The 15,821-nt window shown below is 49.0% G+C and overlaps 1 protein-coding gene across 6 annotated transcripts in view; it reads right to left on the bottom strand.

Moving 5' to 3' along the window:
• Cyfip2 (cytoplasmic FMR1 interacting protein 2) overlaps positions 1-15,821 on the bottom strand; it is a 119,022-nt gene that overhangs the window by 80,498 nt on the left and 22,703 nt on the right. For all 6 annotated transcript variants that reach the window (XM_028864240.2, XM_028864239.2, XM_037200883.1 and 3 more), the window contains exons 3-8: positions 15,248-15,337; positions 11,185-11,262; positions 9,273-9,374; positions 5,173-5,354; positions 3,220-3,316; positions 1,876-2,004 (exon numbers count right to left, since the gene is read on the bottom strand). In XM_028864240.2, the coding sequence (XP_028720073.1) occupies positions 1,876-2,004; positions 3,220-3,316; positions 5,173-5,354; positions 9,273-9,374; positions 11,185-11,262; positions 15,248-15,337 (678 nt within the window). The remainder of the gene's footprint in view (positions 1-1,875; positions 2,005-3,219; positions 3,317-5,172; positions 5,355-9,272; positions 9,375-11,184; positions 11,263-15,247; positions 15,338-15,821) is intronic.

Below are 15,821 nucleotides of genomic sequence, written 5' to 3' on the forward strand. Positions count from 1 at the left end.
CTGCTTAAGAGCAAGTCTCTGCCTGAAAGATGCGGATACTCTTAATGTTTTGGCCCATCTGCTCGTCCCTTTAGGTAACCGGGGTCATGGTCACCTGTGGAGACATAGGAAATCACTCCTCACCATGCCTTTATCACCCGGGGCCCTAAGGGATGAAGCAGAGGACTATCCTTAACAGCTGCTTCCTGCTTGGCACATCCTGTCCTGCAGCATCAGCACCAGACTGTCCTGTAAGGGTTCCGGCGCCCCCTGGTGGCATCTGAGCTCACTAACAAGCTACAGAGAGCTGGGCAACAGGACAAAACAATGTCAGCTGTGGGAGAAAGGTTAGAAAGGACCTAAGCAGCCAAGGGCAGAACAACCAGCAATGCAACAGATTTCTCCTGTACTGTGCCATCTTATGGCTGCGTAACAGTCCAAACACATTTGATCACGTGGGCTAGAAAGTCCACACACAGGCTGGTGGGATGGCTCAGAGGGTAAAGGTGTTTGCTGCCAGGCCTGATGATCTGAGTTCAATCCCCAGGACTCACATGGTGGAAGGAAAGAACCGCCTCCCACAAGTTGTCCTCTGACCTCCACATGAATACTGTGGTACACAGGTGTTCAGGTACATACATAAAATAAATACATCTTTACAGTTCCATATGTAAGGCTGGGCGTGGCGGTTCACAGCTTTAATCCCAGCACTTGGGAGACAGAGGCAGGTGGATCTCTATGAGTTTAAGGTCAGCTTGGTCTACACATTGAGTTCCAAGCTAGCCAGAGTTAAATTTAGTTGAGACCCTGTCTCAAAAAACAAAACTAAACTAAAAACAAAAACAAAAAAACCACCAAAAAAACCTTCTACATTCTATGTTATTAAATATTTTGGAAATATATAAGCACAGAAAAAAAATGACATACACCAAAGTATTGTCTCTGATCTGGAAGGAAAGATTAGAAGAGACCAAACATTTTTGTGCTGTCCTGCATAATTTAGTCTCTCCATAAGTATAACAGGAGCTTCATAATTTCAGGATGAAAACTGAAAACCACCGGAACAATTTTGACCATTTTTGACAAAACATGGACTCTGCCTTCCCTATCAGCTAGGACTTTCTCTTTTAGGAAGTTTAGCTCTACAAACTCTGACATCTGGGTTTTCAGTGCAGTCAAACATTTAGCCACAGGAGATGTGTGGAAAAATAACATCCCTATAAAACGGCTTCTTAGCATCAACTAGGGATGGCATTGGAGAAACATCTGTAATGATGCTTTCAATGTGTGTATGGTCCAGGGAGAGATCCCAAGTAAGACTGGAGTCATTGGCTGATACTTAAAAATATTGTTAAGTGGGGCTAAGGAGATGGCCCAGTCAGTCACGAGCTTGTGGCACAAGCATAAGACCCGAATTCAAGCTCGAGCACCTGTGTAAAAACAGGCATGGTGGCGCACATGTGAACCTCCAATGCTGGGGAGGCAGAGTCCAGCCAGTTCCTGGGCTTTCTGGCCAGCCATCCAGGCCTAATGGGTGAGTCCTAAGTCCCAGTGAGAGACCACATGTCAGAAAAGAATATGGGCTAGAACGACGGCTCAGTGGTGAAGAACAGCTACTGCCCTTGCAGAGGACCTGGGTTCCCAGCACCCATATCGGGCAGCTCACAATAGCTCATAACTCCAGTTCCAGGATATCTGGTGCCGCTGGCCTTCAAGGGCACCTGCACTCATGGGCACACACCCACATAGGCATGATTAAAATGATAGAAATAAATCTTTAGATGGCTCCTGAAGAATAACACCTCTGGTGTTACACACACACACACACACACACACACACACACACACACAGAGAGAGAGAGAGAAGGAAGCAGTGTGAAGTTGGGGAAGTTTTACCTTGAGGAGCATGTGTTTCTCACTGGGTGTCAGATACATCTTATTCTCGTAGTAATCCACGCAGATGTTGACAATGTCTGCCAGCAGTTCCTCATAACCTGGAATCACTTCCAGTTGCTGGTGAAGACACTAAACAACAGCGCCACCCACTGGTTAGGCTGAGCAAACATCCTCCTGCATCACCCAGAAAGCCCAGAGCTGGGCTGGATAAAGGAGCACATTGGTTCCTACTGAGGAATCAGGAGGAGGGAGCCTTCATGCCAGCGGGTGCTGATACCTGACTCCATCTAAATACTAGACAATAGCTGGTAGTTCCTGCTCACCTCCCACAACAGGGACTTAACCCCTTGGGCCTCCCATGTTAACCCTGCCTGGCGGATTCTGAGGGTAGAGTGCCCTCCTGGGCAGCTCAGCTTTGCAGCCATAGGGCCTGAAGTAATTGCAGTTTAGTTTTGAGGGTGTGGCCTTCTCTGTGAGGTTCCTTCAGACAAAGGCAGAGAGAAGACCCACCCATCGGAAGGAATAAGAGTAGGTAGGTAGATATCTCCTTGCTGGCAGGCCCCAGGAACATCAAAACAGTTCCTGTTAAAAAAGGTTTCTCTATAGCCCTCCCCACCCCCCTCCCCCAGACAAACTGGGCCCCTATGGGACACTCAGTTGACAGAATTGCTGGAATTCTCTACAGACAGCAGGGGGCCGTGACTCCATAGCCTTCCAAAGGGACCAAAAAAGGCTCGGCCACCTCCAGGCCTTTGAGATAGGGATAAGAGTCTGAGAACTCTGGGGAGCATCAGGGTCCCTCTGTGTTGGCCTGGGTTCTGCAGACACTCTTGTTGGTACTGAACTCACAGGGAGACAGGTCCAGCTAGGACAGGCCCACTGGGGAGAGGCCCCAGCGGATGCACTCTTGGCAAACCGGTGGTGGGCCTGCAACTGTGCCTTCCCAGGCTCTTGGTCATGTTCTGAGGGCTTTTTGTTCACACTTCATTTGTTTTTCAAGCTAGTCCTATGAGATATGTTCTCATAACAGTCCCCAAATAATACAGCTACTTTATGGATGAGTAAACTAAATCTCTGACTTTGCCTGAGGTGGGATAATGGACCCATGGTAGGCTTGTTCTCAACCTAGGGGCTGATATGAGGCCCACAGCCCTGTCTGGGAACCTTCCAGAGCACCAGACAGGGAGAGGTCACTGGCTGTAGCTTTACTTTACTCTCATGAAGGGCAGTGGAGACAAGCGTGGACTGAGCTTGTGTATGATCCCTCAGAGCCCTCGGAGCCTCAGGCTCTATCCTTGCTTCCTTGGCATGCCAGGCAGGAACCAACCGGGAACCTGTCCTCACCTGGGTGATCCTGTTGTGATTGGCCAGAAACATAGACAGGTTCTGAGACTCCTGAATGGACTGGGGGTCCGCCATCTTCCTTAGGAACTGGGCCGCTCTGAAACACAGGGAAGGAAGTGATAACAGGATGCACAGGAGTCTGCTCTCACTCAGCCTAAAAGAGACAGCATCCTGATGTCAGGAGGCCCTGAGCAACACAGGTGATCCCAAGGTCGATAGGAAAACATGTTTGGCAGTCATTTCTCTGTTTATGCCCTCATGACAGCTGCTGGGAATTAAAGGGCAGGAAAGCAAACACATCACTGGAATCTTGGGATGTTTAATGGGACCCAGGAGGGAGTGAGGAGACAGGGAGTGGGCAGTGTCCTTGAGCCTGGCCAGGACCTCCAGGGAAGCTGTACAGTGAGTCCTGCAGACCAGTCCCAGGCAGGAAGTTTCGTTTTTCCATGTGTTCTGTTCATTATAGGAAGATCTCAGCAGCCTATTTTGGGTCTGTTTGTAGTACCAGGGATGGGATCTAGGGCACTGTGTAAGCACTTGACCTCTGAGCTATTGCCCCTACCTTTTTACTACTTTTCAGTTTTGAGACAGTGTCCTGCTAAGTTTTTCAGGCCGGCATCAAAATCACGCTACAGCCTAGACCTTGAACTGTTGGAAACTAGCAAGGTTTACTGTCCTGTGCCGCTAGGTCCAGCTGATGAGTCTCCTGCCTCAGCCTTCCAGGGAGCATGGATCAAAGATCTGGTTTGACTTCAGCATTCCCATGCACAGCACTGCAGGGCAATACAAGTGCCTCTGACCTCACTGGACAGCGGATGGAAGGAGGAAGAACAGAGACAGCACAGGCTGGTCTGAACTGTGCGTCCCAACTTAACCCAGCAAGGCACAGCTCAGGTCACAGTAACTTGTGAGATTGGGGACAACACTCCCGCATGGTTCGGGACACAGTGTTGGCTGTGGTCATGATGGGAGTGGTGGGCCAACACAGGAAGTGGATGGGGAAGGATGCTGCCCTGGGGGTCATCTGTGACATCGTGAGTTGGCCTGGAGATAGGCTCTAACTATTGGGCAACTCAGGTTTCACATCTGACCCAGGAGAATAAAATTGTGAAATTCAATCTGCCATATTCTTTCTCCTGATATCTTGAAACATGGGGAGGTGTGGCTCAGAGATAGGGTCATTCTTTGCCAGTGGTAGGGACAACCCTTCCAGGAAGTATGTACCCGACATTGTGGCACTCATCTGAGCCTCAACCAACTTCCAGAGATCTGTCTCTTTGCAATGCTTCCTGTCTTTACGTGGCTATATCCTGGCTTCTGGAGATGAATGATCCCCTCCCAATCCCAGTCATTCTTTCAATGACAACAAGGACCTCTCAGCCATCCATTCAGCTAACCTCCACCCCACTCAGTATCTGAGGGAGGGATCAGTAAGCTGGACTGATGGCAATCTTGGCTTGGATTTTTCAAATTCAAGTGGAAAGTGAGGAGTTCTTTCCTAAAAAGCTGGGGTTATGCCACAGGATGGCAGGAAGTCATTGCAGAGGTCTGTCTGATAAAGAAGCCCACAGAGAGGCAGGTCCAGTGGAGAGGTGGTGAAGAGATCCAGGCAAATGTCACTGCTGGGGTAACTAGAGGAAGGTATGCCTGGGCTTTGCAGATCTGGGACATAAGCATTGGCTTTCTGTCTCTCACAGAAAGTGATGATGTGATTGCGTTATGCTAATCTTTCTGCCACGAGGGAGGCATGCTGTTCCCCAGATGGGGAAGGGAGGACCCCATTCCTTCTTGGGACATCGAGCCTGGCCAACACCACTTTTTCTGAAGCCCCAGCTGGGAACCCTCTTCCTCAAACCACCCCGACACAGCAGCTGCGTTGCAGGAAGGCTACTCCGTTCCCAGGGAGGGAATCAGTCTGCCTGAAGCGCTCGGGGAGCAGGGAGGGCTGCTGACCTCTTGTAGGCAGAGTGGTCGTTCTTGACACTGCACTTCATGTTCTTTAGCTCATCCAAGACGGCGAACATGTTGATGAACTTGCCCAGGGTCAGCAGGTAGGCCTCCGAGACAAAGTCCTTCCTGCGCTCGGCATGGCACAGCCGCTTCACCTCGCTACAGAAGCGCTCGATGGCCTTGCGCTAGAGACAGAGGGGCAGTGGTGAGGATGGGGCAGCCTGGTGAGCTGGGGTGAGGGGGCAGGGGCTCAGTGTACTCTTGGGTAGGAGCAGGTCAAGGCTCCCCTAGGATCCTTACTAGAGTCAAGGCAGTGCCATGCCAGGTAGTCTTTTTCTGAGATGGCCCCGTTTCCAAAGCTAACTGTGACAGGGTGCTGGGACCCACCCATTCCAAGTGAGTTTATCTGATGAATTATTCCAAAACACATTTGCTAGGAGGCATTGTGTCCCCAGTGTGTGACATGCAGGGAGAGACAGAGGTTCATCTAACAAGCGACTGATAACTGCTCATTTACTGTACATCACATAGCCAGTCTAAGGACTAAAGTTAAGCAGAAGTCAAAACAAAAACAAAACCTACTCCAAGGATCTTATATGTCAATTAAGTAGCAGAAAACAAATTATTTGCGGCAGAATTTCATACTCTATATAGAAGGAAATGAAGAAGGGATGGAGGCTGGGAAGGGTTCAAAGGAACTGTTCTTCTGGGAGAAAGACGGAAATCACCAAGAAGTGACTTTTAGGGAAGTGATTTGAAAGAGAAGGAGAAAGATAGGGGTAAGTGAAGGAAGCATGAGTCGCCAGTGCAAAGGCCCTGAGGCATGTCGGGAGGGCAGAGGAAGGACAGGGCTTGGCTTGAGCTGGAGTGAGTGCAGGGAAGGAACCGTCAACACTGGAGGGGCCACGCATATTCTGAGGCTCTTATGAGGGCTGTGCTTTGACCAGTGAGGTGGGCGGTCCTGGGGCTCTAGAGGGGTTGTGGAGGTGACGGCGGTGACAGGGGACTACAGGGCCAGTTAGGAAACTGCACATCTAAGGTGGAGTCCCTAAGTGACCCAGCACTCCACCGGCAGGAATCTGCTTGCCCTAGTTTGCTGTCCACTGCTGTGATAAACATCCTGACCGAAAGCAACCTGGGGAAGAAAAGACTTACTTCATTCATGGCTTACAGTCCACCCTGAAGGAAGTCAGGACAGGAACTCAAAGCAACAACCCAGAGGCAGGAACTGGAGCAGACACCACGGAGGGTCCACAGCTTGGTCAGTTTGATTACTTAGACATCCTAGGCCCACCTGCTAGGAGTGGTGTAGCCCACAGTGATCTGGGCCCTCCCACACTAATCATTAATCCAGAAAATCTCCCCCCACTTGCCTACAGGATAATCAATAGAGGACATCCATCAGTTGAGTCTCCTTCTTTCCATATGACTCTAGATTGTGTCAAATTGACAAAAGTCGAACACACAACCCAAGAGAAAGAGTCTATCAACACAGAAGCTCTAACCCATGTGTTCAGCTTGTGTCCCTAACAGACCTAAAGGGGAAAACACCCTCATCTATCACCCGGTGGATGGATGAATAAAATACGGTGCATGCGTACAGTGACGTGATGTTCCATTATTAAAAAAACAAAACAAAACAGATTCTAACACCTGCTGCAGTGCAGAGGACACTCAAAAACATCCCACCAACGGCAAGAGGTCAGCCATGAAAAGCCATGTCCTGTATAACTTCATTTGCAGGAAAATGTCTCAACAGGAAATCCACAGAGATAAGGAGGAGTTGAGGAGTTGCCTGGGGCTGAAGGAGAGGATGCTGGGGGTGGTAGGGAGGGATGATGGCTCAAGAGATTTCTTTCAGAGGGTTAAAGATCTTCTAGAACAGATGATACGATGAACGCACACTCTGTGGAGACACTAAAGCATGCCGGGAGGTTCACTCTACTTGGGTGAATCACAGGAGTAAATATTATAATCTCAAAAAAAAGTCTGTTCCTGGTTTTGAAAGAAAGTAGTTCAAAAGCCAGAAGCTACTGTAATAACAGAGGGACGGTGAGCAAGAGAGAAGGAAGAGGAGGGGGAAAGAGGAGGAGGAGGAAGGAGAGGGAGAAAAAGAACACAGGAAGGGAGGTGTGAGGAGAGGATGCATATGCAGATGTGAGCTCCGCTTCACTTCCGGGGCCTACCATGCCCACCTGCCATTTCCTGTCCCTCAAAGACCAGACCAGGCCAGAGTCTAAGACCAGCTGGGCTTTCTGCCATGGTGGAACTGTTCACCACAGCAATGCTCACCATAATGGTGTAACGGTTATTCTCAACTTTCAACTTGATGGGATGTGGGCTCACCATGGAACCCCTAGGTGTGTCTATGAAGGACGTGTGTGTGTGTTTCCAGGAAGGCCTAATTGAACAAGGAGGATTTACCCTGAATGTGTAAGCGGTGTGGCATGACCCCCTGGACTTGGGTCCCAGACTGAGTAAAAAGGAGAAAGCTGGCTGAGCACCAGCGTTCACCTCTCCCTCCTCCCTGACTTGGGCACAGCCTGGCCAGTGCCACATGCTCCTGCTGCCATGCTTTTATTGCCATGGTGAACTGTACCTTTAAACTGTGAACCAAGTAAGCCTGTCCTTCCTTGAGACTCCTGGAAATGCTTTACTAGGCATTTGACCGAGAAGTGAAAAGAGTAACTAATATGGACGGCCACAGTGACTGCTGAGTGTTTGAAGTGAGCCTTGTATTGCTGAGGAGTTTCCTTTGAACTTATTGCTGTTTATACACAGTCAATGGGCATGGTGCTGGGTCCATGTCTACGAATCATTCCAGATCCTTCCTTCCATTCACACCTCTTGCTGGGAAGCTCTGCACTTCACACCCGGTTTCTGATGGCTCTTCTCTTTTGGACCTGCTTCCCAAAGAGACTTTTAGGCTCTGGGAAGTCAGGCCATCTATGATACTAACAACAGCTGTAAGGCACTATAAACTAACACAGGGCGCAGCTGGCCGCCTGCAGGTAGATCTTGTGTGTGTGTGTGTGTGTGTGTGTGTGTGTGTGTGTGTGTGTGTGTGTGTAATGAGTCACACACAGGGTCTGACCTGGTATATTCCTTACCCAGGCTGAGGGACCTCTCCAGTGCAGTTCTAGCTCTTGCTTAGATGCTGTGTACAGGGTGGACCCGGCCAGAGTCAAGAGTCCATGAATGAAACTCAGCCCCTCAGGAGGAACATACATAGCGTGTGGCTTGTGCAAGCTAGGTCACCCACTGTGGGGTAGAGGCTGGCTTTGAAGTGTTCACCCTGCCGCCTTCTCGGCTGCCAATGAGACCCCGCAAGTGACTGGCTGCTCCCACTTCCTGTCCTTTCCCGCTACCCCCTAGCCGTCCCTGTCACCTGCCCTTCGTCCTCTAGAGAATGGCTCTTCCAGAGCTCCGGACTGGTCTCCGCCTGCTTGTCCCCAAGCTCTTCGCTCACAGCCTCTTCCAACCTCCACCTCCCAACCATTTCCTACCTATGGCCAGATGTCCTGAAGCCTCAGCTCACATCACCAAATCCAAACCTCAAGGCTCACAGCACCCCATCTATGAGTCCCGGCCCCGCTCCAGCCTCCCCTTGGGCCACTTCCTGGTTTGCTGTTCTACGGCCCCCTCTCTCACTCTTCTCTATTTCCTGAACACACGGATTCCTACGAGCCTTGGGGCTTTGCCGGATCATCTTCCTGGAGTCCTTCTCACCGCACCATCACACTCCGGCCTCTCTTGTGACTAGGTCATAGTTCCACGCACTGTCCCTAAAGCCTCAGTTCTCTCTGTGGCTACTCTGCAATCTACAACTGTTGTAAAGCATATTTTACTCACGGCCCTTACCATGTCCCCAAAACGACTGTGTATTTTTTGTAGCTCTGTGCTCCAAGCATACACATACTCACTGGGACACATCCTCTGTGGAGGCGGGGACACCTGTTGGCCTGGCTCACCCACAGGAATGTGGGTGGCTCTTAAAAATATCAGCTGGATGGAAAAAAACGACATGGCACCCGAGTCTAGGATGTGGAAGGGTGGAGGTCTTTGTGAGCCTTCTGCTGCGGACCCCTCCACGCCTCACTCACCTGAAAGTACATGAACTTCATGAGCTTGGTGACCTCTGGCTCCAGTACTTCCACTGTCTTCTCATAGATCTCTACCCGGTTGGGCTGTTCATTGCACTTTACCTGGGAATGTGAGAGGCAAGTTCATTATCCAGGCTCCCAGCTACTGTTCCTAACTCACGGCCTATAGTTCACACGTGACACCTTGTTGTGGGTGATAATGGATATGGTCACCCTAGTGAGAGGGTGCCGTAGAAGATGGACAAACCCTAGAAGTGATCCCTGGAGTCTGACTGCAGTACGGAGCCAGCTGGTCCCGACACTGCATGTACCTATGGAGACCTGCAATGTCCTCTCCCCTTATCCTCATGCACAAGATGGTGAACTGGTCTGCTCTTGTTATGCCGTGTGCCTGGAGCACAGATCCCCAGCCATATCCAGGATAACGATGGCTAGCCAGAGCTGTGCCTTCCAGAGACCCATTTCCCCTGCCCAGTGCTTTTAGTCAGCATATAACCTTAGTACCACATGGCAGATGTCCTTTACACACACACACACACACACACACACACACACACACACACACACACACACACGCGCGCCGCGCGCGCCGCGCGCGCCAAGCCTGGCAACAGGATGGCTAGTTGTGAAAGTGAGCAAATGCATAATTGTTTTTTTCTTTAGACAGTATCGCACTATGTAGCCCACACTGACCTGAAACTCAAGATCTTCCTGACTTGGGATTATAGGTGAGTAAGTACTATGTGCACGGGACAAGGACTATCTTTTATGGTTATCAATGGCATGATAACTGCCAGTGGGTCGTTACAAGGACACATGATACAATCGTATGGCACCATTACAAACTTTAGAAGGTGGATCTCTGGGAATCACCATGAAAAGTGGACAGCCCAGCTGACAAGCATAAAAGGCCATAATTAAGTATGATCTGATGCCCGTTTTATATTTGTTTGTCTCTACACTGCTGGGGAGAGGCTCCAGGCTTTGGACCCCAAAACCTTGGGTTTGTTTAGCAAGGCTTTGCCACTGAGCACAACTCCAGTTTGGTCCCCTTTTCCAGAAAAAGAAAATGCTGAGGCTGGCCAGATGGTCCAGCAGAAAAACACACTTGCTTTTCAAGGCTGATGACCTGCATGGAGACAGAGTCAAATCCTGCATGCTGTCCTCAGATGGCCGGCCACATGCACGCCACTGTACATGCATACCCTCCCCAGAGAGAATAAATAAATGTAATAAATTTTTTTAAAAAAGTCAATGGTTTAAGAAAAACAAAGTCAGGCTTAGAAAAAAATATGAAATGCACAAAATTTGTTGGTAATAGCTGTCCCTAAATATGAGGGTTAAAAGAGAGATTGGCACCTTCTGTTTACTATATGCGCGTGAGGTTTGTTGATTTTGTTACAATGGGATCCACTAATTAACGGAAAATATCAATGGTAATAAAAATATCTGTATTTCCAACAAGTCCAAGACAGTGTAAAAAAATGAGAAACAATATGGTTCTGTGGTCACAATATGGCTTTATAGACTATGTCCCTGCCAATAAGAAGATCCAGAACAGTCTGAAGCAGAGTGTGCCCAGTGATCATCCTGTGGCCGGTCGTGGGTTTGGGTGGAGGAGTGAGGAGATATCGTGTTTGCTACTTTAGACCCTTCGCAATGGCCTGGGTGGAAGGTGGCAGACGCTGCTGGTAAAATAAAATACTGTGCATAGTATGTGCTGGGAAACTGTTTTTAAGACCCTGGGGGTGTGGACCTTGTCATTAGTATTATGGGAAGTTCTTTGGGTCAGAGGCCCCGATTTACCTCCTGCTACCCAGAAAACTCAGCCCTCTGGTTTGGCTTTGCTTGGGCTCGAGAGGCAGTGACACCTCCCGGAAGGGCCAAAGAGGTGCAGCAAGGGTGGTCTCACCTGGGGGATGGCCCGGGAGCAGCTCCGCCAGGTGTACAGCATGACCGCATACTCGTGTCCCTCCTCCAGCATTTCATTCTGAAACGGCAAAGCACTTTCAGCAGGCAGCAAGAACACTAGTACCACGGCCTTCTCAAGGCTCCAGCTACACCACCGACGACGGTGTGGTCTGCGGCCAGCAACAGCAGCATCCCCTGTGGGCTTGTTGACAAAGCTGTTTCTCCGGCTGTCCTCCCAGGCTGTCCGAGACTATGATGAAGACCCTATGTTCCAGGGAAGTCTCCAGGTAACTCACATGCACCTTCCAGTGAAGACTGATCTAATGTGAATTTCAATGAAAGCCCGAGGAAAGGCCACACATTCCGATTCCCTCAGATGAAATAGCCACGAGAGTTACAGCCTTAAGGACAGGTGGTGGTTGATGGGAACATGGGGAGAGAGAGGACCAGGGCGAGACGGCTGACAGTCTAGGGTACACATATGGGGTAATGGAATTAAGTGGTGGTGACAGCTGTATAATATTGTGAAGATGACTAAAATATTCACACATTTATTTTAAATGGTTTCCTGTTATGGAAAGCATACTTCAAAAAAAATATTAGGAGAAAAGAATTAGTATTATGCTTCCTCTCCTTGTAAATGTTTGTATCTAGGAAAAAAAATGAATTTTAAAATTTAACTCTATTTATCATATCCACTTTATAGTACATTACTAGGGTAGAATCCAATTTAATTTGGAGTTTGTTACTTACTGTGACTCTACTCAACAGCAAGGGTTTCAATTCTTAATTTAGAACTTAAGTCAGTAACATGCTGTCCCCAAGTTCAGAAACAACCAAGCCCAACTGTGGGCCTCCTGCTTTCTCTCTGCTTGGGAACATGTGTCTAAAAGGGAACCGGCAGTATGTAGAGGACACGTGGTGTGCTCAGCCCCCAGTGCCCCCAGCAGGCATCATTTCACGGGGTTCACGGAGACTGCAGTAGTATCTTTAAGGCCCAGGCTTGCTGTCTGTCTCTGTCTCTGTGTGTGTGTGTGTGTGTGTGTGTGTGTGTGTGTGTGTGAGAGAGAGAGAGAGAGAGAGAGAGAGAGAGAGAGAGAGAGAGAGAGAGAGAGAGAGAGAGAGAGAGAAGCAGGCCTCTGAGAAACAAGATGTGCACTCTCTGCCCTCTGGACAGTTCAGTTTACGTGGTGTTGGGGATCAAACTTAGGGCTTCTCGAATGCTAGGCAAGCACTCTCTCAACTAAACCAATTATACAATTTCTCACAGCAGCATCAGAAAACAAATGTAATCATGTTTAGAGCCAGCCTGTCCCAGACTTGACTATCCAAGCCTGTGACCTGGTATTTCTGGGACACCTCAGTCTGCATGGTTCCAGTTCCCTCCACCCCCGAAGAATCATTACACCAGGTGAAGGTGATAGCCAGTTTCTCTCATGTACGTGATCATTACAGCTCTCTCTAAGACCACTACCCCCACTCAGCCTTTCATGCCTGCAGCAACCATCATTTTCAGGATCTCCTCCCGTGTATGTGTTCCATTCATGCCCCTATTCCATGAGTGATTCATAGATAAGGCATGGCTCAAGCAGAGTTCTGTTCCCTCTCTCCCAACGTTGAAAATTGCCCACTGCTACTTATCTATTTAGTTTGTTCGTTTGTGATAGGGTCTCTAGTCCAAGCTAGCTTCAAGCTCCCTATGTAGCTGAGAAAGTGATCTTTAACTTCTGATCCTCCTTCCTCCACCTCCCCACGGTTGGGGTTACAAGCGTTTGCCACACCATGCCCAGTTTATTTGGCGCTGGATATCAAGCCAGGGCTTTGTGTGTTCTAGACGGGTACTCAAACAACAGAAACGGAGCTACATCTCCAGGCTCCGATCTGTATTTCCATCAAATGGATGTTCCCTTCCCCTCCCCACACACCATACCGAAGCTCCAGCCCTAAACCTGGTACTGGAGACTGTGACTAGCTGGGCCCTTTTGAGAGGCGATGAAGCTCACGGGACATTGTGAGGGCAAGCTCCCACTCAATCTGACTGGCATCCTCATAAAGGGGGGAACTTGGGTACACATAGACACATTGGACACACAGGAGCTTGTATGGAAAGAGCCAGGGTAGCCAAAGAGACAGCAAGAGAAATCAGCCCTGCTGGCCCTGGTCCCTCGAGGGCTGCGGGAGGGAAACGCTTTGCTTAAGCCCACTGGTCACAGTATTTTGCAATGGCGGCCTAGGCAGCAAATATGATCTCCATGTATAGAGCCCTTACCTCATTCTCCATATATGCTATATACAGTCACACACACACACACACACACACACACACACACTCACACACTCTCTCTCTCTCTCTCTCTCACACACACACACACACACACATTCTCTCTCTCTCTCTCTCTCTCTCTCTCTCTCTCTCTCTCTCTCTCACACACACACACACACACACACACACACACACACACACATCAATTTTGGGTAGTTTCCTGTCTTTGCTTGTGCTGATGCTCGTCTGATGTCCCCTCCCCCTCTCATCTCTGACTGCTACAATCCTATGTGACATAGAAAGAAGCACAGAAAGAGGTCAGGACTGTTCCCAGGTTCATGCAAGGACTTACTAGTTGTAGGACGATGAGCAATTTGCTTATTAACTTCTTCAGCCCTCAGTCTTCTCATCTGTACAACAGGTATAATGATCCCTTTGCAAGCCCTGGGGTTATTATGGGGTTCTCATGATATCACACAGCAGGTCACCCTGCCTACATTTCAAAAGGCAGTGTGTACACACATCCTATCATTACCCTCTGAGAAGGCTGTGCTCAAAAGCTGCTTCCTCTCCGGGGAGCTTCTTCCAGCCTCCTCAGGGCCCCTTCAAAAACTGAACTCCAAACTTTTACCATGATGTTGAATGTTTATATGTGTTTATTTGCCTACAAAGAATAGTCCAGAGTGCCAAGCTTTGTCACCAGAGAATCCCAAGTTTAGAACTACCACCCATCAGCTGTGAGACCCTCAAGTCAATTTCTTTTTTTCGCTTTTTTGTTTGTTTGTTTTTTTGTTTTTTCGAGACAGGGTTTCTCTGTGTAGCTTTGCTGCCTATCCTGGAACTCACTCTGTAGCCCAGGCTGGCCTCAAACTCACAGAGATATGCCTGGCTCTGCCTCCCAAGTGCTGGGATTAAAGGTGTGCGCCACCATTGCCCAGCTCAAGTCAATTTCTTAACAGTTGAGAGGCTCCAGTGTTGGCCAACTGGAGTACCGGGGCTGCCCATCACCTACCTCACAGGGTCTGTGTGAGGATTAAATGAGACAATGAACCTGAAACAGCTGCATAGAAAAACAATGTTTGGTTGACTTGTTTCTTCCCCACTGACTTGCTCAGAACTGAGACTGGCCCCACACTAATCCCAGGACCAGCTCACAGCAGATACACAATAGTTAACGAATGAGTTGAGGTTTTAGAACACCCCACACAGTGAGAGGAGTCCAGAAAAGTACACACAGGGGCCCTTGGATGAGGAATCCAGAATTCTGAAAACTTCACTGTAGATAAAAGGGGGGAGGAGAGTCTGCCCTCTTAGGGTCAGACCCTAAGAGGGAAAACAAATGGCCCCATTTATGGACGATTTAGGCAAGCAGCTGCCTTGAATCAATAAATGACATTTTCCAAAGCCACATCAACATCACTTGCCCTTTTTATGAGGAATTGTTTTCTTTGTCAAGAGACCAAACAGTGCCCTGCCCCCCCCCCCCCCAGTCATCTGTAAGGATAAGATTGAAGTAGGACTTACTCACCTGTGTACCTAAAAAGACCAGAAGCCCTGGCATCAGGGAAGTGAACAGTAGGGTTCAGATGAGCCTACAGTGAGCACAATGTGCAAGGCATGGGGTATGCCCCAAGGCGTAGAGAGGGCATGAGCCTGGGTTCCGGAATGGACTCCCATAGGCCAGCTGACTAAGGCAGAGCATATTGGAGTAGCTAAGCACAGGCCTGGTGTGGGAAGCTGCCCACGGTTCCTCCTGCTTCAGCAGGGTGTGTATCTGCACATGTGGGTCACGGAGACTTACCATGCTGGAGTGGACCGTTGCCTGCTCAATGTACCTTGCAATGCCCGTGACAAACGCATTCCTGTCCTCGAAGTTCGTGTCAAAGTTAGCCTGTGGAGGTAGAGGATGGGAGGGGACATTTGGTTATTGAAAAACACATCTAAGTTAGCTGGATGTCTAGGGAGTGAACCGATGCCAACAAAAGCCACAAGCTTTCTGTGGACATCTACTGCCCTGTGGCTTTCAAATACCACCCCTTACCACCTCAAGTCAGCTGAGGGCAGATGGACAGCACCTGCTTTGCACAGGTGACCGGTTTTGCTCAATCAAGCCTCCGAAGTAAATGTTTAATTCCAAATTGACAAATTTATAATTCCAGTTAGTAAGGATTTACTAATAAACTTTGCCAATTTATTCATGTGATAAGTACACTAAAATTAATCTGTTTTATATGCTTGTCATGATGAATAAAAGTCCAAGCCCAAGGAAATCATACTCCCAGCTAACAAGGCAAGTCTAAACAGCCACTAAAAGTCAAGGTATGCATGGCTTTGATCCAGCCATTCGGACACGCTTGCCTGAGGGTGCACAGGTG

This window comes from Peromyscus leucopus, chromosome 8b (genome assembly GCF_004664715.2).
Source record: "Peromyscus leucopus breed LL Stock chromosome 8b, UCI_PerLeu_2.1, whole genome shotgun sequence".
Lineage (NCBI taxonomy): Eukaryota > Metazoa > Chordata > Mammalia > Rodentia > Cricetidae > Peromyscus > Peromyscus leucopus.